The sequence below is a fragment of the Podarcis liolepis genome (genome assembly GCF_965112155.1).
Source record: "Podarcis liolepis genome assembly, chromosome: 6".
NCBI lineage: Eukaryota > Metazoa > Chordata > Lepidosauria > Squamata > Lacertidae > Podarcis > Podarcis liolepis.
This window is the reverse complement of record NC_139559.1, coordinates 22,427,788-22,454,495: the sequence shown is the minus strand read 5'-3', so window position 1 is coordinate 22,454,495 and position 26,708 is coordinate 22,427,788. Positions and strand designations below refer to the sequence as shown.

The 26,708-nt window shown below is 44.6% G+C and overlaps 1 protein-coding gene and 1 long non-coding RNA gene across 2 annotated transcripts in view; one reads left to right on the top strand and one right to left on the bottom strand.

Moving 5' to 3' along the window:
- Positions 1 to 22,175, bottom strand: part of LOC310709065 (ganglioside-induced differentiation-associated protein 1-like 1) — a 42,686-nt gene extending 20,511 nt beyond the window's left edge. Inside the window, exons 1-3 of the mRNA XM_083508222.1 lie at positions 21,675 to 22,175; positions 6,671 to 6,863; positions 142 to 315 (exon numbers count right to left, since the gene is read on the bottom strand). Coding sequence (XP_083364348.1) covers positions 142 to 315; positions 6,671 to 6,863; positions 21,675 to 21,854 — 547 coding nt within the window. The 5' untranslated portion in view covers positions 21,855 to 22,175. The remainder of the gene's footprint in view (positions 1 to 141; positions 316 to 6,670; positions 6,864 to 21,674) is intronic.
- On the top strand, positions 13,003 to 16,000 carry LOC310709161. The gene is made up of 3 exons (XR_014527372.1): positions 13,003 to 13,139; positions 14,528 to 14,675; positions 15,694 to 16,000. It is a non-coding gene; the product is annotated as an uncharacterized lncRNA (long non-coding RNA).
- Positions 22,176 to 26,708: the final 4,533 nt, after the last annotated feature.

Below are 26,708 nucleotides of genomic sequence, written 5' to 3'. Positions count from 1 at the left end.
TGCTCTACTCCATCTCCTCCATTTAATATGCCCACTTATAATTTTGCAAGCTGTTGGGTGCTAAGGGGGATCTTGCAAAATTTCAAATGAATCATCAGATGCAACACGTCAGCACACTTATCTTGTTCAAAGGCCACTTACTTCGGATCTCGGCTGTAGCATACTTTGGAATCATAGAGTCCATGGTGAGCTCTGGGTGGAGAATGCATCCGTGTGTATAGGCATCCATGGGCAGGGAATCCAGGATCTCTCTGTATTGCATCACTCTGGAATGAAGGAGGCTCCCTGCCTCCGGAATTAGCTGGGTAACGTGCTCTGAAATGTAGCAAGAAAAGCTAAAATAAATGCATTCTTTAGTTACACGCAGCGCTTATATGAGGGTTTTCTCTTTTGCTTCAGATTTTCTATTCTTAAAAAAGAGAGGGCACAATTTGAGTACAGTCGTACATCGGAAGTCAAACAGAATCCGTTCCAGAAGTCTGTTTGACTTCCAAACATTCAGAAACCAAGGACCGGCTTCCGATTGGCTGCAGCAAACTTCTGCAGCCAATCAGAAGCCACAGAAGCTGCATCGGACATTCGGCTTCCAAAGAACGTTCACAAACCAGAACACTCGCTTGGCGTTTGGGAGCCAAAATGTACAACTCACAAGGCGTTCGGGATCCAAGGTACATTTGTTGCATTTGCTTAGTTCTTACGAGTTGTTTTGCATCCAATATTTAAAATGTCAAGGAACTGGGACTTTTGGCAACGACTAAGAAGGTAACATAGAAGAAGCAGGCAGCACAGAGACAGTAGTCATATGTGGGATAGCTTAGTTGGTAGAGCAGAAGACGCTTAATCTCAGGGTTGTGGGTTCGAGTCCCATGTTGGGCAAAATGATTCCTGCATTCCACTTGCGGTTCCTTCCAACTCTACAATTCTAAACCTCTAAATCCTGCACCAACAGCCTGAAATCATAACCTTCAATAATGGTGGTACCTAAATTTGAAATTTAATAAATAAATAATGATGATGGTGATGATGATGATGTGCTTGAGCCCAGCCAGGGACGCTATAGCATTACAAGGATTTCAACTAGGGCTGAAAAAAAATTAATACAAGTTAGAAAGGCGATACACTATCTGCATTTGTGTGTATGTTCACTGCAGAATGGTCCTGAAATTTTTTTTTATGCCTGGGTTTCGGCTGCAATGAGTCTGATTTTTAAGACTACAAAGCTTGAAAAAGAAATCTAACATTTTTTGGGGGGAGAAGGGATTCAAATATTGTAACTAACTAAGAGTTTCCTGAGCATAAGCCCCATAATTCAGTACTTTTAAGTGTTAAGTACATGATTTGGGATTGCGCATTTGATTTGGCAATGAAAGACTTCTAACGATTCAACATGAATTTGAGTCCAGGTCTCCACTGCTCAAATTTATCTTTTGCTGCCTCGCATCCAAGACCTTGAGAGTTCCTACATCAACTCGTCACTTGCAAGATCTTCTCTGTCAGGTTTGTACATGCATTGTCTCTGTGTCTCATCCATTCATCCCTTGTTTGGATGTCAAGTGTCCCTACAGTTGCTGGCCTTATTTCTCCCAAGTCATTCCACGACAGCAGGCATCCGTCTTTCAATTACAGTTACTTCTAAAATCGCAGCGGGGACAATGCTGGAAGAAGGAAGATGGTATTTCTCTTCAGAATATCTGGGCCATGTTTTACAGAGGCATTCATTTTTATCGGCTCAAGAGATAGTACTTAATGGACAGTGAGTAAATTTACTGGCATGATTCAGTGGTGCAGTATTTTTTGGATAGGGGTGGTTACGTCTTGCTGTTGTTTGCCAGGGCCCAAGTGTGGAGGGAGCAGGTTGGAGGCGCAGGGAAGAAAGGGGGTGTTGTTGTTTTTTCTAGACCTGAAGGTCAGTGGCTTCTGACCTGGGCTGTAAGCTCATTACTACGAGCAAGAGAATGCGGCTTAATCATACAGCATGCTTTTTGGTATGTTTATGCAGATATGTTTTCCTGCATTTTTTTGGGGGGTGTCCAGACTTTGTGAGCTTTGCTGGAGCCAACAGCCCTCTTGATGTGTTCTACATGTGGAGAGAGCTCTGTCATGTGATCAAGGGGCAGCCTCGCCTCTGGGCTCACATGGCTTTTGACAACTGGGTGCTGTTAAGTTGTGGCTGAACATATCAAACGACACAGCGATTCTGCAAACAGCTCTTGTTTCTTCACAGGTCAGAACAGAACTGAAGGGTTCAGCCAGCCTGCTTATATAGAGCTCCAATACAATGTAACTGTAACAACTTCCTGTAACTATCCAATCACTGAACGTCACTTTCGATCCCTTATTTGCATATGTGGACCTGATCTACAGTATCCCCCTGCTGGCCCAGGGTGAGAACTTCAGTACATAACAGGTGCCAAACACAAATTTGGCTGAAGATGCTTCTGTGAGTCTGCATGGGAAAGCCTTCCCTTCTGGATTTCTGCTTGTCATGCGTCTTCTGAAGATAGAGAAGTAGAGCAGCTTTAGGGAGGTCTCTCGTGCACCCAGACTTGCTGCGTTTGGCTCCACGCACAAGGCGTGGGAAGGTTTTTTTCTTTGAGATATTTCCTCCCTTAAATATTTCTTTCAGGTTAACACATGCAGAATATCAATGCAAACCTTAACAGATAAACAACTACTGAGCATTTAATTGGGCGGAAAGCCCCTGTTTATTTTCTCTTATTATACCTTTCTAGTTTAGAGATCTCCTGGCTCTAATCCTAATAGAATATTGTAATTCCTCACCCTAAGCTCTTGATTGAATTGGCCCATATAAGGTTTATTCAGCGCCAAAACCCTTTAATGGATTGTTTATAAGACTGCTGATAGCAAATAAAGTGTCTCAGTTGTAAATAATACCAATATAACAAAAGCTTTTTCTTTCGAATCTTTCCCCTTTTCTCATTAAAAGAGAGTGCTCAATTTACCAAAATAAGGAGTTAAATAAGGGCATCTCTTTGCCAATAGGAGAAGGGAGGCATTTGAAAAATGGCTGTGTACACGCTCTCATTTACTCTACATCCAGTGAGCTCTACACCACAGGTTTGGGAAGAGGCGTACACATTATGTTAACCCCAATCCATATATCTATCTTGTTATTTCTTGTGAATATTGCATTTTGATGTGTGTGTGTGTCCCCCAGGTTTGTTCCAAATTGAGAAAAACAATAAAAACCACTTAGGTGTGTGAGGCCAATAAGGTGTACACTGACTTTGAAGTGGTAGGAAACAGTCCATTCTTAACACCTTAGGGCCATATCATGGCATTCTGCTACAATGTGCAGAGCAGGCTTTAGAGTTTAGTGTGGGACCTCTAGATGTTGCTAGACTACCATTCCCATCCTCCCTGACTTGGAGCTCACTGAATGGGGCCAATGGAAGTTGGAGCCCAAGGACACCTAGTGGAGGGTCACAGGTCAGTCATCACTGCTTTAGAGCCTAAGGTTTAGACTATGTCTCTGGCCCCCAGCAGGCCAATAGACTTTGCCCTCTTGGACATGGGACTCTGATCTAGTGACCATTTGACATGGTGACCCACAGGGAACTTTGACAAAAGGATCAGACTGGGTTCCGGACCGCAACACTTGCTTCACAAAAGCAAAGGGAACAATCACTGGTACTGATTTACTGATTTATATAAAGACATAAAATACAACACTGTCCTTAAATTGTGGAGTGTGGTGTGATTGGTCAATGTAGCCGGCAGAGCATGATCTTGGCGGTGAGAAACTTTGCTGTTCCACCCTCTGCATTGGCAAGGGACCTTCTTTCGGCTTAAGATGCATTTTACACATCCCAACAAACAACTGAAACAGGAAGCACAAGCGAGTTGCGCCTCACGCTTTTTCTGCGGTAGAGATTTTGCGCTCCCCGGGTAGATCAGTGTTGGCACCCTTGCTGCAGAGAAAGCACATAAGTAATCTAAACATGTTTACTCGGAGGTGGGGGAGAAATTTTTATCAAGGTTGTGCGACTGGTTTTGATGTTTTGTTAGGGTTGCCATATTTCCAAAAGTGAAAATCCAGACACAAAAGTTGAAGTTTGGGAGCTATTTTAAAGAAAATTTGCCAAAATATAGACATGGATTGCCATATGTCCAGATCTCCCCAGACATTTCAGCGAATTCCGCCTGGACACTGTTTACGACTACCATATTCTGGCTGTGTCCAGGAAATTCTGGATATATGACAACTCCAGATTCGTAAGTTGCTTGAGAGTTACCTTAGCATTAAGCAGTATATAAAATTATCATATTTTTTAAAAATATATTATTACCACCACCCACCCTTCACTCTAAGGTTGCCACAACAATAACAAGGAGCACCCAACCTCTGAAGAACTGTTTTGTTTCGTGGAAGGGAAAAGCATGTTCTGACTGAATCCCAAAAGCCATTTCCAAACTGGTCCCACAGTTTTTTTAAAAAATGTGTCTGTCTCCATGTTTATGTACAGGTAAGTATATGTAGAATTGGAGCCTCAGTTGTATTTTTAGGGGGACTCAGCAAAAAGCAACTCATTCTAATAATCCAAGATCTCATATATCATGGGCAGTGTTTCCTACCCCTGCTAAAATTTGCTGAATGCAAGGAAGGGCGGGGGAAGTTCATTTGGATGCAAAGTACTTGAACACAGAAGCTGCCAAGGCTCCTTTTTCACGGATCTATTTTAAGGCCATTCTTAAAGCTTCTGCTTGCATGGCTGACAGGATCTGTGATATCAGCTGTAAGACCCCATTGAAATGTCCCTCTTAAGCCTTTGAAGCCTGACAATTCTTTGGAAACAGAAATAAAAACTGGGAACCGAGGCCATAGTGATGACATTAACACAGAGAAGTAGATATAGCTCCCTTGTAAAATCAACTCTCACGCCCTCCAACATTTCTCTGATGAAAATAGATGTCCTATTCCATAATGATGATGATGATGATGATGATGATTTATACCCCATCCATTTGACTTGCCCCAGCCACTCTGGGTGGCTTCTAACATATATAAAAACCATAATAAAACACTAAACATTAAAAAATGTCCCTTTTGCTGGGCTGCCTTCAGATGTCTTCTAAAGGTAATCTCCTTGACTCGGGGGTTGCAGAACCCCATACCCTCTAATATTTCTTTGATGGAAATAAGGATGTCCTAAGGAAAAGTGGGGCATGCCAGGATCAAATCAGAAACCAGGGCAGCTTCTGTAAATTAGAGACTGTCCCTGGAAAATAGGGGCACGTGGAGGGTCTGAGTTCTTCTGCCAAAATTAAAAATGAGACTGTGGTTGTCACCTTCCTTACACTGTGACCGGATTCACAGATAACACAAATCCATGGTCGAAACAAAATAAAAAAAAATCCTTCCAGTAGCACCTTAGAGACTAACTAAGTTTGTTATTGGTATGAGCTTTGGTGTGCATGCACACTTCTTCAGATACACTGAAACAGAAGTTACCAGACCTTTATATATATAGTGAGAGGGTGGGGAGGGGTATTACTCAGAAGGGTGGTGGGAACAGGTGATTGGCTGATAGGTGTGGTAAACCTGTTGATGACTGTTAACGACTGCAATTGGACTTGCAGGAAAAAGCAAGGGGTGAGATGGCTAAAAATAGCTTAATCGTGTATAATGAGATAAGAATCCATTGTCTCTATTCAGACTAGGTCTCTCTATGGTTTTAAGTTTGGTAATAAGTTGCAATTCAGCAACTTCTCTTTCCAGTCTATTTCTGAAATTCTTTTGTAATAAGACAGCTACTTTGAGATCTCGTATAGAATGTCCTGGGAGATTCTCTCTCTCTCCAAATCTGGCTTTTTCCAAGTTCATTTGTCAGATCCAACAACTCATGTTCCTGCTGGGCCACAGCTCCCTCCATCTCTGCCACCCGAGGTCCAGCAACAACCTCCTCCCTCATCTGATCTGTCAGAGTACACTCCTGAGTTGATTCCTGAGTGGGTTCTATATAGATACCCACTACCTGTCCAAAATTTCTAAGGAGATTGAAGTATTCTCCTACTGGTTTCTCTGTCTTGTGATTCCTAATGTCAGATTTATGTCCATTTATCCTTTAGCGTAGGGTTTGTCCTGTTTGTCCAATATAGAGAGCTGAAGGGCACTGTTGGCATTTGATGGCATACACAATGTTAGAAGATGAGCAGTTAAATAGTCCTGAGATGGTATGTTTGATGTTGTTAGGGCCAGTAGTGGTGTTGTCCAGGTGTATGTGGCAGCAAAGTTGGCATCTGGGTTTATTGCAGGCTCTGGTACCAGTGTCCATGTTAAGTCTGGTTGTTGTATTATTGTGGGTGAGGAGTTGTTTAAGATTGGGTGGCTGTCTGTAAGCATCCATGGGTTGCTTAAGCCATGGGTTGTTTTAACTAATCACGAGTTGTCTCACAGATGATTAAACAAACTATGGCTTGTTTCTCCAAAGTTGGTTGGTTTCCCAGCTGCTCTTGCCTCATGCCTTTGTGGATCAGTGAGCATTTAAGGTGAGGTGGCCAAAGAAACTGTGCTTAAGGAAGTGTACTGGGCTTGCAAGAGATAGGAAAAGCAAAACAATGTCTATAAATCAGTAGCAAACCTTGTGGTTTGTTGGTATTATAATTATCAAAAGGGAATTCTAGCCGGAAAAGGTTTCTAGAATGTTACCTCCTGTGAAGTTCTTCTCCATGTAATCGATGATCTGATTATAGTCACTGATGATGTTGTCTCCGTGGATGATCACAGGGACCTCTTCCCCAAGATTGAGGCGCATAAACCATGGCTCTTTGTGCTCAGTCAGTGGCATGCTCACATCCCGCTCTTCGCAGGGTAACCCCTTTTCTGCGATGACCAGGCGGACCTAGAGCAAGAAATAAGCGGAGAGATGACGCAGGGCTGCCTCCCAACCTCCTGTAGCATATGCAACGAAGACTTAGGGCTGCTCCACATGACCTGTATCTTGAGCATTGCTTGCACAACACTTACATGGAGGTTGGATTATATTGTTGGATAAATTTAAAAAGGGATTCCTAGACTGGAGGTTACCCTTGCAGAAACCCAAATGAAAAGGATGTAGGCTCCAAGTGAAAAGATGGGCACTTATTGAATTATAAATGCACATAGGGACAACCTCAAAAATAAGGAGGAGGCTGCAAAGAACCACATCCAAAGCAATGTTATTGATACACTTCCAGATCACACATACATCAGTTCATTCCACCAATCAAAGCATCACAATAATCTTCATAGTTCCAACCCAATGTCCTTATCTTGATCCAATCAAAATTATTTAGCTCTTTAGATCAGCCCTCATCATAACATCATGTGATTACATATAACCATTTTTTTAGTACCTTCCTTTATTAAGTCTTTGACTAATTTTCCTGTTCATTAAAAGTCTTCCAATGTCCTCTTTCATCTGTCTACAAAACAATTCAAGACCAATCACAATCGCCATGCTCAGCTGATTCTCTTTTCATGCCTACAATGACCACCTTAGAGCCAAACGGTTTATTCTTTTCAGTATTCTGGAACAGACATTCACTATGTACAGTACCTAAAAGCAGCTAATTCTGTACTATAAAAGGCAGGTACAGGTCCTTTTAGTTCAGCTAGGCCACAGACTCAAAAGAAAACGGAATACATGGGGACAAACAGAAGAAGACGCCTTCACCCCGGTATGGCTCCCCTTTATCACATACACAGCCCAACAGGACAGTGACAATAATCCACCAACAGCATACAAATCAATATGGCTAACCTGATCCAAAACACACACCCACCTCACCCACACATGAAAACAAAGATCACCACAGCCAATCACAAGCAAACAATCACACCCTAGGCCAACCCCAACCTCTCTCCCCACCAAAGGAACACAAGTGAACAACACAAGCAACGCTGACACCAAACTCTACATATATTAAACATAATAGAAACACCGCCACCCGACCCCACCCCTATCCATCTTCCCTCTCTCCACCCCCCTTTCTTTTTTCTTTTCTTCTCCCCCTAATGCCTCAACAAATGAAACAGATTTGTAAAAATGTTACATGAAAAAAAAATACAAGGAACTACACTTCTGTAAAACAAGAAAATCCTGAATAATATATATATTAAAAAAAAAAACAAAAAAAAAAACAAAAAACAAAAAAGGAATAATCAGAATACAGTTTTATGAAATTATTTTCTCCAGCAATGTATCTTGTCTTACTCGTGCATTTGTTCTGATTTGTTTGCATGGCGATTATACAACAATGATTAACTTTTACCCTACATTTATTCTGATTTGCTTGAGGGGTGCTTATACACTGTCCTGTTAATTAATCATTTGTTCATTGCACACTTTTTAAAATGCATTGTCCCATCACTTTCCAAAAGGCAAAAGGTCCAGTTCTTAACCAAAGTGAATTTATTGTGCTAGGACCACAGAGCCCCTTTAATACTTTTAGCTGTGCAAACCTAGGCTTGTATGCAATGTGGCACTATATAAGCATCCCATCGGCACAAGGATTCCCGCTTCTGCAATGGGACTCCTCCCTCTCTTCTCCCAGTGCAGTCCCTAAATCTGTTTTGTCCCTCTGGAACAGATTTGGGTATGGCATGTGGGGGCATCGGTGGGAAGTCCTGTGGCTGAAGCAGAAAGCCTTGTGCTGATGGGATGCTTATGTAACGCTGCATTGAAAACAAGCCTGAAAGTTCTGGTTTGCATTAGAATTTCTCCCACAAAATTCCAACAGACGGTCTGGAGGCTCCCTTATCCATTGGGGAACACTGGTTTAGACCATGTGGTCTTTATAAAGATCCCATTAGGCATGTTTGTTTGTTGGGATTTTAGGGTAAAGAATGAGTAAATAACAACAACAACAATAATAATTATTTAAAAACCTTTAAGTCCTTTGTACCCTCAGTCATTTCATGTGAAGTTGATGCAACTACAGTAGTATTCTTTAAATTGTTCATAGTTGTACATCATGCACTAACCATGATCTCAGTTCTCTCAGTTCCTAATGAAAAATCATTAGGAAAAAAGCCTAAGGAGGGGGGGGGGGAAGGTTGACCCAAAAACAGCCAGTGGAGACTGAACAGAAAAACTGGTAGAAGAGGGAATGGAATGGAGTGTCCTAAAAACTCCGCTGTGTTTGGTTGCAAGTCATGAGACGCCCAAAGCATTTCAAAGGAATAAAAATGGAGTAAATATATATAGGTGCCATAAAATTATAATGAAACACACACAAAAATTAATACATAATCAACACAAACAATGATGCAATTTTTAGCAAAAGGAGAAAAAAGTCATTTCAACTCAGCCGCTATAGAGAAAATTAAGCTTGTTATGAAGCTAGTATTATTCAGATTTTTCTGCAGATAGGAGAGGAATAAGCTAGCCTACAGACAAAGGGTTATATTCAGCATAGCACTAACGTTAAGGTTCCATTAGTGCAGGGATTTTCCTTGTGTGATAGAACCATCTCTCACTCTCCTCACCCCATGCACCCCCTAAATCTGTTCCAGGGGTTCTCCCAACCCTTCAGAGCAGATCTGAAGATGGCACAGGTCATGTATGTGGGGAGGAGAGAAGAGAATTACATTAGCGGGAATCCTTGCAATGACTTCTACTATTGTAATGATTTAGGTGAATGGGGATCAAAGGTTTTGAAAATGCTTTGAGAAAGCTCTCTTCTAGGGTGGTCATCCGTGGCAGCCAACAGGGCAGAGCTGGGCATGATGGCATCACAGAGACAGAGTGGGGGGTCAGTAGGGAGGGCAGTGCAGTGGAAGGAGTGTCAAATTAGCTCTGCCACTGTGCCCACACTGCCCCAACCTCTCCATCACTTTCCTCCTCTTCCTCTCCGTTACCAGCAAGTGACCTCTGTGCTGGGAAGCCTAAAATGCCATCCCACTCCACGAGCTGCTATTGGTGGCCCCATGCAGAGGACAATCCTTTATTTATAAGGGCTATCAGAGGACGGTCCTTTCCTTTGAAGGGCTGTCTGGTTGGTCCACATCCAGTTTAGAGATAAAGAACCATAATAGCAAGGGCACTGGAATCACCCATTAGTACCTGGGTACCAGACTGAGGAAGCACACAGGTCACCCAGCCACAGCCCCACAGCCTTCCCCACTATGGCAAGAGGTATTTTATTTCCATTTAAATTGCCGTCGTAATTTCTATATTGGCACCAAGATCCGGCAGAGAGGGAGGTGCCATTTTGTGGATTGCCTCAGGTGCCAAAATGTCTTGGGCTGGTTCTGGATGGGTGATTCTAAAAGAGAATGCTCCCCCAAGACCAAAATTCCTACAGTGGATAATTAGTGCACCAAGGTGAAGGCACCAGGTCGAGATATTCTAAATGCATAGATGGCTCTCAGTAAGAAAAGTGTGGAGAGGAGAAGGGTTTGTAGATGAGATGTGCCAGGAATTGCATTATATAATAATAATAATAATAATAATAATAATAATAATAATAATAATAATAATAATTATTTATACCCCGCCCATCTGGCTGAGTTTCCCCAGCCACTCTGGGCAGCTCCCAATCAAGTGTTAAAAACAGTACAGCGTTACATATTAAAAACTTCCCTGAACAGGGCTGCCTTAAGAGCAAGTACCTTGCTGAGAGCCAAATTCACTCTGTTTAATGCCTTCATCACACCAAAGGGATTGGCTCTTTCCGTTTCCTGAGCTGTTTTTATTCCAACCATGGCTGGTTTGCTGCCTTTAGCTGACAAAAGCCAGAAATGTGCTTAAGACCCTTAAGCTTCCATCTGATTGGATTGACGGCCTCAATGCCAGATTATCTAGCTGCAGGACAGTGAGAGAGGCAGTTACTTTGGCTTAGCCGGATGGTGAATCCCTCCAGCAGGTGCCGGGATCTGCTGAGCGAAGGAAGATATAGCATGCAGTCCTTCATCGCCCACGCTGCTCAGAGGGAGGGATAGGAAGCACAACTTGGCTGCCTCAGCAAGACCCCTCCTCCCCCTCCCTCCACTTGCGTATATAAGAGTCAGAGAGTCACTAGCACATGGGTAGGCAAACTAAGGCCCAATCGCCTTCTAAATCCAGCCTGTGGACGGTCTGGGAATCAGTGTGTTTTTACATGAATCAAATGTGTGCTTTAATTTACAGTGGTGCCTCGCAAGACAAAATTAATTCGTTCCGCGAGTCTTTTCGTCTTGCGATGTTTTTCGTCTTGCGAAGCACGGTCCGTCGCAACTGCGCCTCTTCAAGCGGCTTTAAGAAAAAAGCGAACAAACTCGCAAGACATTTTCGTCTTGCAAAGCAAGCCCATAGGGAAATTCGTCTAGCGAAGCAACGCAAAAACCGAAAAACCCTTTCGTCTAGCGAGTTTTTCGTCTTGCGAGGCATTCGTCTTGTGGGGCACCACTGTAAATTGCATCTCTAGATTATTTGTAGGGCATAGGAATTTGTTCTTTCCCCCCTTCAAAATATAGTCCGTCCCCCCACAAGGTCTGAGGGACAGTGGAGAAAGTTTGCTGACCCCTGCACTAGCAAGAGCAAGCACAACTCAGCAGTGGCGTAGTGTGGGGGGTGCAGGGGGGGCCGGCTGCTCTGGGCGCAACATCTGGGGGTTAGGGTTAGGGTGTGCAAATCCACGGGTTAGGGGGCGCAAATCCACAGGTTAGGGGGCGCAAATTACTTGCCTTGCCCCGGGTGCTGACAACCCACGCTACGCCACTGCAACTCAGGCTTTCTGACTTGAGGATGCTGTCCAATTTCACAGTGTTGGCCCAAAACATTTCGCTGCCCAAAGCAAAAGGACACAGTGGTCGTCTCCATTCTTCGCACAGAAGTTCATTAGATTGGCAATTGTACCTGGCAACAGGACAGCATCTTACACCACACCTGAGGGCAGCAGGCTAGTTAAGGGTATGCAATGATAGCCTGTGCACTGATCTCCATCAGAAGGGAGTGGCCAGCAACTCAGGAGGAAGCTCAAAGTTAGTGAGCTTTTTTTTGGTTGATCCTCTCAAAAGAGGACATTACAGCAGGCTTTGGTTGCTGGGGCAGGTTTCTCTGGGGGGGAGTGGGCAGAACCTCAGTTAATTGAGTATTTTCAATGCTTTTCAGAATTTTTGTGGATCTGATTTAGTAATTTTTGTCCGTCCCCAACTTGGCAATACCCATGGAAAGATATGCACGTCCTGATTTAAAATCTCTGCTGGGGTGAAGACCCGACAATCCCTCAACACAACTGATTGCCAACCAATGGAATAAGTGGTGTTTGCTGTTTAAAATGTACTACAGCTCATTCCTTCCCACCCCCTCACATCAAGCGCTGCAGCAAAAGCTGCATTATTTTGGTGCTGTTGGTTTCTCACAGCTCTCGAGGCACACAGAACAAAAAGCCAATTATGGGGAGTTGAACGAAAGGTAATGAACCGAAAGAGACGAGCCTGCAAGCACCGTGTGGGCAGAGCACTTTCCACACAACCCGGCGACACCACTGGTTTCAGACCTGCATTGGCCACAGGCATGTTTGGACATAACAGCATAATACAGTGGTACCTCGGGTTACATACGCTTCAGGTTACATACGCTTCAGGTTACAGACTCCGCTAACCCAGAAATAGTGCCTCGGGTTAAGAACTTTGCTTCAGGATGAGAACAGAAATCGTGCAGCGGTGGCACAGCGGCAGCAGGAGGCCCCATTAGCTAAAGTGGTGCTTCAGGTTAAGAACAGTTTCAGGTTAAAAACGGACCTCCGGAATGAATTAAGTACTTAACCTGAGGTACCACTGTATTGGCTTTCCCATTTATTCTGGAGGGAAAGCTCATCAAAACACAGGCTGACTATATTTTGTCTTTTCTGAATCTTCAAACATTTAGCTTCACTGGATGAGTTCTAGTGCTACAAGAAATGGAGAAAATCTTCCTTCTATCCACTTTCTCCACACTGTGCAAAATTTTATCTACCTCTATCATGTTTCCTCTTGCTCACTCTACACTTTGAAAATGCTGATGTGTTAACGCCAGTCAAGAGGAAGCCCCTTTCAGGCCTGAGAAAGGACTTAAACCCTCCGAGATATGTAAGGAAGGGCCAGTTCAGATAGGAAGCAGAAATGTTATTCTCATTTCATGTACGCATCTCATTTGATACGCTGAAAAAAGTAGGTAATTATCATGGGGAGATTTTCCTCCTCCTGTGGGCAATTTGTATCTCCCTGGGGAAAACACACGTGTCTCACGCTCTGGCACTTCAACTGTGCTGCAGAAGCACAGCTGGAGGATGCGTGAGCCACAAAAGCTATCACTCATATATTATAAGGCTGAAACTAACTGTGGAGTCACCTCACAGCTTCACGACACAATTTGCCGGTTAATATGTTATTGATAGCCCTGGGGGGCGGGGAGCCAGTCAAATGGATGGGGAGGGAAAGAGATCTACTTCTTCTGAGTATGAAGGCTCAAAAGCCCTACAGATATGGAAAAGGCATACATTGGAACTGGACTTCATAAAGCGGTCAGTTGGGGAGTGTGAACACACACCCCTTACACCATCGGGCTCCAATGAGACCTTCTATTGGGTAGGGGCATTTATTCTGTATAACTTCCCCCATTTTGTATCAGTACAGTGGTACCTCGGGTTACATACGCTTCAGGTTACATATGCTTCAGGTTACACACTCCACTAACCCAGAAATAGTACCTCAGGTTAAGAACTTTGCTTCAGGATAAGAACAGAAATTGGGCTCCGGTGGCGCGGCAGCAGTAGGAGGCCCCATTAGCTAAAGTGGTGCTTCAGGTTAAGAACAGTTTCAGGTTAAGAACGGACCTCCGGAACAAATTAAGTACTTAACTCGAGGTACCACTGTAGTTCTCATCTGTCTATATTGGGTGCCTTTTAAGACACAGGAAATCAAGAGACACACTACTAACATTAAAAAAATAAAATAAAATCCTACAGCACAAATACAAATAGCATCAGTACTGCTATTACCAGGGCTGGCCCAAGGCATTTTGGCACCTGAGGAGAACCACTAAATGTGTATCCTGCCAGGGAAGAAGAGGACAGTGACGTTCTGCATCAGGAATGGAGTGGGGAAATAAAGATCAACATCTGGAACGGGGTGGGGGTGGGGGGAGGACACCAGCAATGCGTCTATTCACTGAGAGACTGCCGTGGTGGCAGGTTTAGATGGTAGGCTGTCGAGGAGGCTGCAGATCCGGCCTCCAAGGACTATGCTGTAGCTGCTGCTGACACTGTGGTGGCAGCAGTGGGTGTTGCATCCCTTGGAGGCTGGGTTTGCCACCCCTGTGGGTCCTGCCACCTGAGGCGATCACCTTATCTTTCCTCATTGGTGGGCCGGCCCTCACTACTACTTCTACTACTGTTATTGTTGTTGTTATTGAACACCACAAATTTTCTAAGTTCTGTGTATCTATTATAAGGTTAACCCACAAGCTTACAATCTAATACAAAAGGAAAGCAGAAAGCAAGCATTGTAGCAGCTGCTCTTTTACTGAAACAGAAAGGGTGATGTTGGTCTCCCTCTTGCCAGGATGTTGTTGCTGAGAGGCAAAGAGTGCAGCCCTAGGCCTCTTGGCTGGCAGCAGAGATCAGAGCATGACCTCCCCTCAGGCTTCTTCAGTCCCAGGGATCTACCATGGTATTAAGTTACAACTCGGATATTACAGAGCACAAGAATGGTACATAAATCACAATGCACTCCAACTGTCAACAGCTGCAACATAAATCTGTCTGTCAGCTAGAGGCACTGCATTTGTGGTGATTCTGTTCCTACCAGGTAGGCAGTGCACAGAAGGTGCTGGAAACTTGAGGCCCTCTACTCCTCCTCATGATGGGTTCTATCTTGCCCTTTGTGCTGTTCAAAACACCTACTTCAATGTAGTCACAGGATTTCAAGTGGCATATTATGACACCCAGCTCTGCTTCTCCTTTTCATCTGAATTGGATGAAATGCTAAACCAGTGTCTAGTGATGGACTGGATGAGAACAAATAAAGGTCACATCTGCACACCACACATTTAAAGCATGTGGCTTCTCTCTAAGAATCCTGAGAGCTGTAGTTTTGAAGGGACAGGATACAGAGGTGCAATTACCAGCACCCTTAATGAACAAAGTTTCCCAGGATTCTCATGCGCTTTAAATGTATGGTTTGGATGTGACCAAAGTGAGAATCAAAATAAAAGAGAATAACTGAATGTAGGTGAGGAGGCAACTGACTCTGGAGTAGTGATAAGCAAGGCTCCCTGGGCTCTATCTAGAATAGGCCAACCTAATAAAGGCTAATCTGGCCTTGGTCTTGAATTAGATTACTTTAAGATCAGGCTCATATCATAATCCAGGTCTTGTCATGTCCCTGAAGTAACAGGGGACATGAAGAGGTCTGGATGCCTCACCTCCCTAATATTCTTATAAGCTGCCCCCCCCCCCCCACCGGAGAAGATAAAGAGGCAGGAAGGCCTCTCCAGCTTCTGCCACCGTCCCCTAAACTTGCATGATGGAGAAAATGAAGAGAATGTTGCAATGCATGTGACAGACATATTCTTTGATTCAAGCCAGCATTTCACTGTGCCCTGGGTTAGTCGCAGCTGAGTCCATCCCAGGACATATGCTAGGCTGTGGAAGACATTATGTCATCAGCAGTTTTATTTTCAGTTCCTTTCCTAATGATCCCCAGCATGAAATTTTCCTTTTTCACAGCTGCTATGAAAACACCACAACAGTACTGCATGAGGAGGCCTAAGAGGAGAAAGTAGGAGACAGGTGATGATGACCACATCAGGGCCAGCTCCAGTTGGATTTTCCATTTCCTGCTCCTCCTCATGCGAATGATTGATTGCTAATATTTCTATGCCGCATTTCATCCACATGAACCGCAAAGTGGCTTACAAACAATGAATAACAATAACAGAGCATCGCAAATACAACATAAACCAGATAGAATAATTACCAAGCCATCAGTAAAATCATTACAATCTATAAAACACTGTTAAGAAAACAACTGCAAAAATAACTGCACAATTGCAACAAAAGTCATAAGGATTCACTAAGTACTACAACAGTAATGATGTAGAAAACAATCTTAACATTAACAAAATTGCAACCAAATAAAAAACAAATAAAAAAGACTAACCACTGTTCAATTCATGCACACACTCTTCCTACCGCCATGACTCGTAATCTTCCACTCAACTGTCCTGTGGGAAGCATTCTTGGAATAGGAGGCAGGCAAGCAAAAACCACTTCAAGGCCTCCTCAGGCCAGTCTTCTCTCCCACTCCTGCAATGGCTGTTGGTGTCCATTGGGACTGGTAAGGTAGAAGGCAAGGAGACCAACAGTAAGTGGAGGCAGAGCCAATGAAAGGCAGTGCCACCTCCTGGAAATAAAGAAAGCAGGCAGGTGGGGACTGACTGAAGTCTGTGCCCCAATTGCCCTTATTGACCAGGATCCACTGCACCCCTGTGAGAAGGATCCGTGCATATTTTAAAAAGATGTAAGTCAATGTTACTTCTCCACCTTAGAACTAGTCCTATCCTCAGGGCCTACGCGGTCATTAGGCAGGGTGAGGCCACCACCTCAGGTGTCAGAAGACCCTGAGGTGGCACCACTTGAGGTGAAATGGGAAGCGCTTGCCCTGTCATTGCTGTTGTCACCTACGCCACCCACCACCTCTGACCACCTCAGCACTGATTTCCAACAAGATCTTGCTGAACTCGCACAAGAACTTGCAGAGTGTATGAGATCTCGCCTGAAATGGGTGCGATCTTGCCCAAAATTGGCACTGACGCTGGTGTGGCAGAGGTGGTAGGGCAGGTAGCTGTGGCAGACAGGACAGCACTTCTCGTTTCGCCTCAAGCGGTGAAATGGGACGTGCCGCCGCCGTCTATCCTGGAAAGCAGGATAGAAATAGTTGTAATAAATACAGGCCAAAATAGAAATTACACTTCAAACATGTGAAACAGTCTCCTGAGACGGAATGAAATTCCAGTGACTGCAACTCTGTGAGAGGCATTGTTTCTAAGCTTCTGAACATAGATTCAGGGGCTCCATCTAAAGAGTTAAAAACAGCACGCATTGGGCAGGAGGCTAACAAGCAACTCTTAATATCACATTATGTTCTTAAAATTCCAGCCTGCTAAAACGAAATAATAAATATGTTTACAAGAGAACCCCTAAAACAAAATTAGCCATATGAGATTAGCATTTAATTTATACATGGGGCTGTCAATTTAGATTATAATGAAATGTAAACAAGGCAAACAAACTAATTAAACAAAGAGGTGGCAATTGCCCCCCAAAAGTGATACTTATATCCAATATGCATGCTTGTTTTATCCACATCCAGTCAATGAGCTGTGAACTTCACAGCCACAAATGGAAGTCAACAGAACTCATGAAAAGGTTTATGCTGATCCCACCATCAGCTGAGGTGCTTCCCAATCAAAGGCCTGGTCATTCCTTTTAACAATACTGGCAGTAGATTTAGGACAGTCAAAAGAAAGGGATTCTTCACACAGTATAACATTAAATTATGGAATAATGACAACAACAGCAACAACCACCACCACCAGCCCTTCACCAACAGGTCCCAGGGTGGGTTACAACAATTTAAAATTTAGAATTAAGTTAAATCAGGAATAGGGTGGGCCCTGAAAACACACATCTCAGTTGTCAAAGGCCAGGGTAAAGAGGGGTGTATTCAGTATTCACTGAAAGCAGTATAGTGAACAAATCAGACACACCTCTGTAATGAGGGAATTCCACAATTTAGGGGTTGCCACAGAGAATGACCTCTCCAGGACACCCCCCCAAAAAAAAACTTCTGTGGGGTGATGCAAGGTGTGGTGATAGCTGCTAGCTTTAGAAGATTTTGAAAGGGGAGCAAACAAATTCACAAAGAAGGTTATTAGCCACAACAGCTTAAATTAGCTGTTGCCAGCTTGATGGTCTTCAGTTATTTTGGACTACATGGCTGTGCTGGCCAAGGTTGGTGGGAGTTGTAGTGCAAAGTAGTTGGAGGGCACTAGGTAGGGCTGCCATATGTCTGGAATTTCCTGGACATAACCGGGATTCAGCCACTGGAAACTGTGTCTGGACGGAAATTGCTTAAATGTCTGGGAAGATCCGGATGTTAGGCAGCACATATCGGAAGTGTAGATTTTGGTGAATTTCCTTAAAAACTTCATTTATTATTATTATTATTATTATTATTATTATTATTATTATTAGTTTTGCAACAATGTTGGACAAAACCAGATTTTCACTTTTTGAAATATGGCGACCCTACACTAAGTGAGTGAAGCCTGTCTTAAATGGACTTCTCTGCATACCAGTTGCTAGGTGCCGTACAATGGAGGCAAACTATGGCCTTCATTTCCTGCTTGCAGACTTCTCGGAAGCATCTGCAAGAGTGGGGACCGTCCAGCCCATGGGCCAAATGAGCAAGTGTCCTTCCCTCTGGCTTCCTTCCCATACATACAGGGCTACATTTGTCCTCACATCTATCATGACATGTAGGCCCTGATTCCATCTTTTCCCCACTCCCAGTTTCAATCCTCCTTCTTCCCAGGACTCTGGAACCGTCCTTTATGCTCAGGTAACATCACAGTAACACTGCCACAGACTCGCGGAATGACTGGTAACAGCCAACCTCTCTTTATTACCTATTAGCTTCCAATGAAAGGGAAGGTATCACCAGAGAAGACACCTAAGGAGGACCAAAACTCTTCTGGTCTGAAACTCAAGAGAGAGAAGCGGTTGTGACTTGAAAGTAGAGCTAGCATCCCAGAAGCTGAGGGCCGAGCACTAACCTGCCCAAATTAAGGTGGGTATGCACACACACAATGGAGCATTTCCTTCACAATCCTTTCAGGAGTAAATAGATTTCTACATATACTTTGGTGTTGTAATTACTGAATGGAGAAAGTTTTGTTTGAAGGTAGGGAAATAAATGGTGGAGGAAGTTTTATTTATTGAACGTGGCCTCCAATTTTGGCCCGTGTGCATTTTTCTGTGAATCAGAATGCCAAACATTTTCAGCCAAAACAACTTCCCCTGGGACTACATCTTCATACTTATTTGTTCAACCTAGCTGAAATTTCTTAAAGAAAATTAGGAAATGAAAATCAGGAATGGGCAAGATTTTGCAAAAAGCCTAAATTTCAGACTTAAAAAAATTCACATCACTGTTAATGAATTGACTAGGGAATGTGAAACATGTCATTAATGTGAAATTTATAACCCTGAGTATCACACACTTCCGTTTTTTTAAAAAAAAGTTCTAGTTCTCTTGAGAAACCCAAAACTGTGTTGCTCATTTCTGCTCAGTTGGGCCCTCAGTTTTGGCCCTCTTTAGCTGTCACAGCTTTCAGTCGTTTCTTTTGTCTTCTAGCTCTTCCCCCCCCCAGATATGGTTTATAAGTTGTAGCATTCTATCTTTCCTAGACATGTTTTATGCCAGGTAGGAAAATAATATTTTTTTTAAATGGATATTGCATTTACAGAGATAGCAAAAAAGACTATGATTAATGTTATGGAAGCAAATTTTCATTTGAATATTTTATTCCTCTCACAGAAGTTGTACTTTATGGTTGCAGAATTTAGGGCAGAATTCCAGGTGTCCTGTATATAATTTATGGAGTATAAGAAAAAAGGTCCAGAGCTTTGTTTTAGAGCCTGTAAGACCATTTATCTCTGGTGTTTTTGGTTTATACAAGAAGTGGAATTGACTCCTTAGTTTGCAGTGTTTTTTCTCTCCTCTATTTGTTGAGAGAAAATTGGCATATTCGTTGTATGCTCTGGCCATGGTACTGAAAGAAAAGGAAGAAAAGCTACAAGTCACTCCCTTAGTGACACTCTGATCCACTGTGGCATCTCAGCCCTGTACATGCACTGCTTTCGCAGGCACCAGCCCCTTTGGGTAACAAAGGGAAAGGGGAATTAAATCCTAAAATGTTCTGAATTCATGAGGATTTGAGTTTTGATCCCTTTTCTGATATACAGTAATAAAGGGGGTGGAGCTTTTTTGTACATGCATGGAGGCTGAATTCTAATTGCTTCTACAGCAGGGATGAGGAACCTGTGGTCAGATGTTGCTGGACTACAACTCCCATCATCCTTGACCATTGACTTTGCTGGCTGGGGTTGATGGGAGTTGGTGTCCAACATCATCATGAAGCAGGCATGAGTTCCCCAACCTTGTGCTGGAGGAATAAAACTATTAGAATGAGGGTGTTCTGCTCTTAAACACACCTTGAATTATTTTTCCTTCTACCCTTTGCCACACTGAGCCTTCCTCATATGCTCTGTTTATGCCCTTGCAACTCCAGATTTCACCAGGAAGCAGGCACATACCTGGGAGTAGTGGGAACCCTTCCTTCTCTGCAATCAACTAAACAACCACAACACCAAGGTGGGGGGACTTAGATAGGAATGGCACATTTGTGTGCTGTCACTTTAAGGGTTCATTCTGCTGCCCCGTGGAGTCCCATCAATTATGGCAGAGGTGGGGCTAGCACTGGATTAGTTGTAGAAAAGCATGTATGTGTAGCTGTTTAACTGTTTCCTTGCCCAAGCAGAGAGACAAAGGCACAAAGTAAGTCCCTGAATGGGGGTGTTACCAGGAGATAAAATAAAAGGGGAAGAGCTGTGTTAGCTTGTTTCTCAGGGAGAGCAACTAACCTTATGTATGACTCACCTATCCAAAAAGAAAGAGAGCATTTGCCTCCATTCTTCCCTGGTGTTTTTTTTTAGATGGCTGAAATAGATTTCTTCCTTTCCGAAACGTTCCAGATTCCCTGTTGATTGGTGTGGGGTTGCTTTGAGATTACATGTGTACTGGGCCCTTGCTCCACCTAGCTTTCTGCTCCTGGAGAAAAGAGAGGCCCTCGCGCCTTGAGGAAACCTGCCCATTCATCATCTTCCCCATGCATAATTCAACCCCCATGTATAATGAATGCTGAAGGAAATGGCTGTGTGTGGATGTGTACCTAAGAAAGATAAAGGTCAGATGTGTTTCATCCTTTGTTCACTACTGCCCTGAGCTGCCCAGGGAGCATGCAGACTCTGAGGGTGGGGTGGGGGTGCTGCGACTTGCTCTCAGTTTGAAAGACAAAAGCTGACTCCATCTGTGCACCGACTCCAAGAATCCAGGAACCAGGATTTCAATCCTAGTGCTGCAGTGTCAGAAGTCAATGGATTGTTTGGTACAGGTTCTTCAGAGACGATATGCCCAGTCCAGCCCTACAGTGCATACACAAGGACCCAGATCCATTTATGTCTCCATGCCTTCTCTCCATCCTTACAGGAGACAGATGACCAGGATTCGTTTCCCCCCTCCCTATGCTTCTCCCTCCCTCCATTCATCCCATCCTTGGCCCACAGAAACCAAGAAGCCTCTCCAAACACAACATGCAAATCTGACCCCCAAACCAGACAGAGGCAGCCAGGGCTCCCCTCCCCCTGCTTTAGGGAAATGCTGTTGGAAAATGCAGAAATGCAGACACAAAGCACACCTCCGCCGGAGCACACCGCTCCCTCGTGCATCCTCAGGGAAAAGCGACCTGGTCTCCCCCATCCCCGCTGCCCGCATGATTGTCAGGAGGGCAACATCCAGGAATTTGCCTTGCCATAATACTGGCTGTCACACAATCCCTCCCTTCCGAGCCCAGCGTAGCGTTTACCTTCTGTGAGCTGAATGACTGGGTCCAATGGTACAAAACCAGCCTGTCCTTGGATCTGAAGGCAGGGTGTGCCGGGTCCTGGTTCGTCTCGTCCTCCATGGATTTGCCTGCATCGTTCTCCAGGGCTGAGATGGGCCACCAGCTGCAGTTGGTGGGAGTAACATTGTTGGGAGTCGCCATGACAGCCTGTGCTTATGGAAGAGCCGGAGAAGGAGAGAGCTGCAGCCGCTGTACTATCGGAGCATCACATGGGCTCATGGAAACAGCATCACTCCCGGAGCCAAGGGGGTTCGGTTTCATTACTCACCCCAGATTTGCATGGCGAGCCCAGAGCAGCTGGATCAGAAGCCGCATCTAGCTTGAGGAAGAGAAGGAGTATAGCTCTTTTTCTCTCTCTGTGTGTGTGTGTGCGTGCGCGCGCGCGCTAAATCACAGCCCCTTTACATCCATGGCAAGCTTGCGAGTGAGGCACATTGCTGCACTGCTCATGCATTGTTCTAAATTACAGACACAACAGAGCGTCGATGCCACCTGACGGCGAACCTGAGACTCCACATGCAACGGGAGACCCTGCATCTTATTAGCAATAGAGTGCAGCCTCCTTTAACGGGAAGGTTTCTGGAGGGTGCCCGGATAAATCCAGATAAATAGGACTGACAATGAACTCTTAGGGAAGCATGGTTTTGCTTATATGAAGTGTCAGATCCTAGAAATCTGATCTCATTTCCCCTCTCCCTCAACCTCACAGGCAGGTTAGGCAAATTGCCGAGACTTTGTGCTGAAGATGAATGCATTGATGATGGCTTGCTAACTTTTGAACTTAAAACGTTTCGGCTTCCAGCTTCAAGATCTGGTGAAAAAAGGCAGTTTCTAACTGTGGCTAGCCAGAGCCATCATTCTTCTCCCTGCAAAGCAAGCCCCCAGCAGCACTATGGAGGACTGGGGCACAGCTGAAGGAGGGAGAAAACCTCATTGGAAACATTTTGCTCAAGGGTCTATCAAATTCTGGACCTCGCACTCCTAACAAATGGCCTGATTTGGGATCTCTCTTTTCTGATCCTGAAGAGGTCTTTCAGTCCTGAGCACATATAATCCTATAGGCAAGGTAAAGGGACCCCTGACTGTTAGATCCAGTCGTGGCCGACTCTGGGGTTGCGGTGCTCGTCTCGCTTTACTGGCCGAGGGAGCCGGCGTACAGCTTCCGGGTCATGTGGCCAGCATGACTAAGCCGCTTCTGGTGAACCAGAGCAGCGCACGGAAACACCATTTAGCTTCCCGCAGGAGTGGTACCTATTTATCTACTTGCACTTTGAGGTGCTTTCGAACTGCTAGGTTGGCAGGACAGGGACCGAGAAACAGGAGCTCACCCCTTCGCGGGGATTTGAACTGCCAACCTTCTGATTGGCAAGTCCTAGGCTTTGTGGTTTAACCCACAGCGCCGCATCCCAATATATAATCCTATACTTATAGCCTTATACTTGGGTGGAAGTTCATGTAAAGAGTCCATTAGGGTCAATACAAATTTGTGGTTTTTTGGTTTTTTTTTAAAGTGGTTGCTCTTATAAAATGCATAGAAACCAATACCCAGAGAGGACCAAGCTTCCACTTTTTGCCTTCTACATTGCTGGAGGAAGTATATGGATCTTCACAGAAAGCGAAATCCAAAATAGTTGTTTAGAAATGAGTACAGAATTGGAAAGTTGAAAACTGGAGGTTCGGAATCTTAAGTGGAATAGAGTTGGAGTGTTCCATTCAACTAAGTCAATGGAAAGTTGCTTTAGCATCTATATTTAGCGTTTCTTTAGATTTAAAATTGAGATTGAACAAAAATTGATGTTCTGGGTATATTGGACTCCACAGTATCTTTACAGGAAGGAATTGGCTAGTTCAGATAGAGAATGATGGTGATGGTGATGATGATAATAAATTATACCCCGCCCACCTAGCTGGGTTTCCCCAGCCACTCTTGGTGGCTCCCAACAGAATATTAATAATATGGTGATGTAATGCATTTGAAGCATATGGTGTAGGCATATCCTGTAGTGTCTTGTTTCTGATCAGAAAGTACAGTTGTACCTTGGAAGTCGAATGAAATCCATTCTGGAAGTCCGTTCGACTTCCAAAACCAATTTGCGGCTTCTGATTGGCTGCAGGAAGCTCCTACAGACAATCAGAAGCCTCAGAAGCCCTGTCGGATGTTCGGGTTCCAAACGTTCACAAACCGGAACAATCACTTCCAGGTTTGAGGCATTTGGGAGCCAAAACATCCAAGTTCCAGGGCGTTTGGGATCCAAGGTACGACTGTATTGCCCTTGCTTTGGAGAAATCTTTGTGGATATTTACTCCCTTTTCTGGCTATGCTAGCAGGAGCTAGTGGAAGTTTACAAAGCCCTAAGCAAATTCGATTCACCTGAGTCCTTATGCTGCACCTCAATCTCTGGCATCTTCTGATGGGGCACTTTTGCTAATCCCCCATGCCCCTGAAGTTCACTTGGCCTTTACCAGGAACTGAGCCTATACTGTTGTAGAACCTGCCCTGTGGAACTCCTTGCCAATAGAAGTATTTTAAATGTCTTTCTTTTTAAAACTGCATTATTCAGGCAGCCCTTTTGAACATTTTTTTTAATCTGCTAGTTTTTATGCAATATTTTCCAGGTTTTGTTTTTTTTAAAGAACATGATAGAATCTGGAGTACTTTCATCCCAAGCTTTATTTATGGCTGTGTCTCCACAGTCTAACCTCACACATCTCATTCTGCATTGCCCTTTGTAGCAGCTCAGCCCCCAATGGTCGCATGAAAGGCCCAAGTGTCAGTGGAAGAGCATTTGCTTGGCATGCAGAAAGTCCCAGGTTTGAACCTAGAATTCCCAGGCAGGACCTGGAGAGAACCAGGCCTGAAAACCTGGAGAGCCACAGCCAGTCTGTGTATACAATACTGAGCTAGATGGACCAATTGTTTGACTCATTATATGGCAGTTTCCTAGGTTCCTAACACCTCTTTATAGTCTCCTACATCCATGAAGCAGCTGAGACCAGCAAAATGCTGTGGCCAATGTTCTCATGCCACTTAAAACCACAAACTTCTTATTCTTTGCTAGCTCATCTTCTTTACTCTTAACAACAGAGCTGTAGTTTGTGTGGGAAACTTTGTTTTCTTCCGTTTTGCCTTTAAGCATTATTTGCAAAGTGGTCCTGGATTGTTGGCATCCGTCCGTCTCAAGAGACAATGGAGTGTGTCTCCGGGGGTGAAGTCCAGAGCACCAAAGTGACCTCCCCGGGGGGCAAGCCTGGGCAGTGTGTATGGAGCTCCTGGGCTGCCCAGATGACAAGACCCCCTTTCAGCCTCACTGATGTGGTCCAAAGGAAAGGAGATGCTTGGTTGCAGGAGTTGCCAGAAAGAGGTGTATAAGGCAACATCATCTTAGGGACTCTGATCCAGATTTGTTTACCCCTTAGCCTTTTCTTCTCCCAAAGATACCCTACAAGGCAGGTTTAGGACCAGAGTTTTACTTTTTCTTAGATGGCCTACCTTCCAGGTTGATGAGCGTCATGTGCTTCCCTGTACAGCACATATGGAAACTGCCTCTTGACCATTGGACCCACTATTGGTCTTGTCTGCTCAATCTTCCAGAGCCTGTCTTCACATACAGGGGAAGTCCCTAACTCACTGAGGGTTTGAGACCCACTGTCTGCCCTCACCTGGTTTAGCCAGCCAGTCGAAGCCGTTTCCTAGGGTGTGGCCACTGTTGCATGCTGACAGCTTCCAGGAGCCACAGGTGAGAGCTGAGTACAGGGTAGGGATCAAAGACAGACAAACTACCCCAGTAGCAGCATGACATGCCCCCCCCTCCACCAAAGGTAGTACCTGTTGGAGTGTTGTGGGTATCAAGGAATCAAATTAATTGGGAGTGCTGACTCAGCAGCATGTGATGACTAAGCATCAGGAGACATGGGGCGTTGCCTAATTGTTCCATTGCCAGCTAGTATAAAGAGGCATGGTTGGCTTCCCACTTCAGTTGGTAGGGGTGGGAAGAGGTGACGACTTCTCCTTTGAATGTAATTCCACCTGTAGGCTGTGTATCCTGAATGTAGAAAGACTGCTTTACAATGCTGCAAGACTGCAACTGAATAAAGCCTTACTGAAAATCCAGCTTGCCTCCTGAATGCTTCCTGAACAGTAGGTAAAGGTAAAGGGACCCCTGACCATTAGGTCCAGTTGTGGCCGACTCTGGGGTTGCGGTGCTCATCTCACTTTATTGGCCAAGGTAGCTGGCATACAGCTTTTGGGTCATGTGGCCAGCATGACTAAGCCGCTTCTGGCGAACCAGAGCAGCACACGGAAATGCCATTTACCTTCCTGCTGGAGCGGTACCTATTTATCTAATTGCACTGGCGTGCTTTCGAATTGCTAGGTTGGCAGGAGCAGGGACAGAGCAACGGGAGCTCACCCTGTCGTGGGGATTCGAAGTGCCGACCTTCTGATCGGCAAGTCCTAGGCTCTGTGGTTTAACCCACAGCGCCACCCGCGTCCCATCCCTCTCCTAATACCCCATACACCCCAGATTTTACCAATAACACACGGGCATGCAACAGTGTATTGTGCCAATGGGGGTAAGGGGAGAGGATGTTTTCCCAAGACCAAAATCTTCATATGGCCTGCTAAACTACTTCGTGGGAAAGGTGGTGAGAAGGGTAGAGCAGTTTGCTGTGGGAGGACTGTGCTCCCTCCCTCCCCATGGCCAACAACTCTGTGGAAAGGATGGCAAAAAGAGAACCAGACTGGCAAAGAAAACATCAGAAACTAGATCCTGCTCCAGCTGGACTGCCCCCTCCACCCACAGGACCATCTACCATCAGCTGTGCCCTGTGGGAAGGATCCCGATGACTTGATATATATATATACGTGTAAGCCCAATGAATTTGTATCCTGAAAGGTGAGGAGCTCAAGACAGCATGAACGAATAGAGACTTTACACATACAGTGGTGCCTCGCAAGACGAAATTAATCCGTTCCGCGAGTCTCTTCGTCTAGCG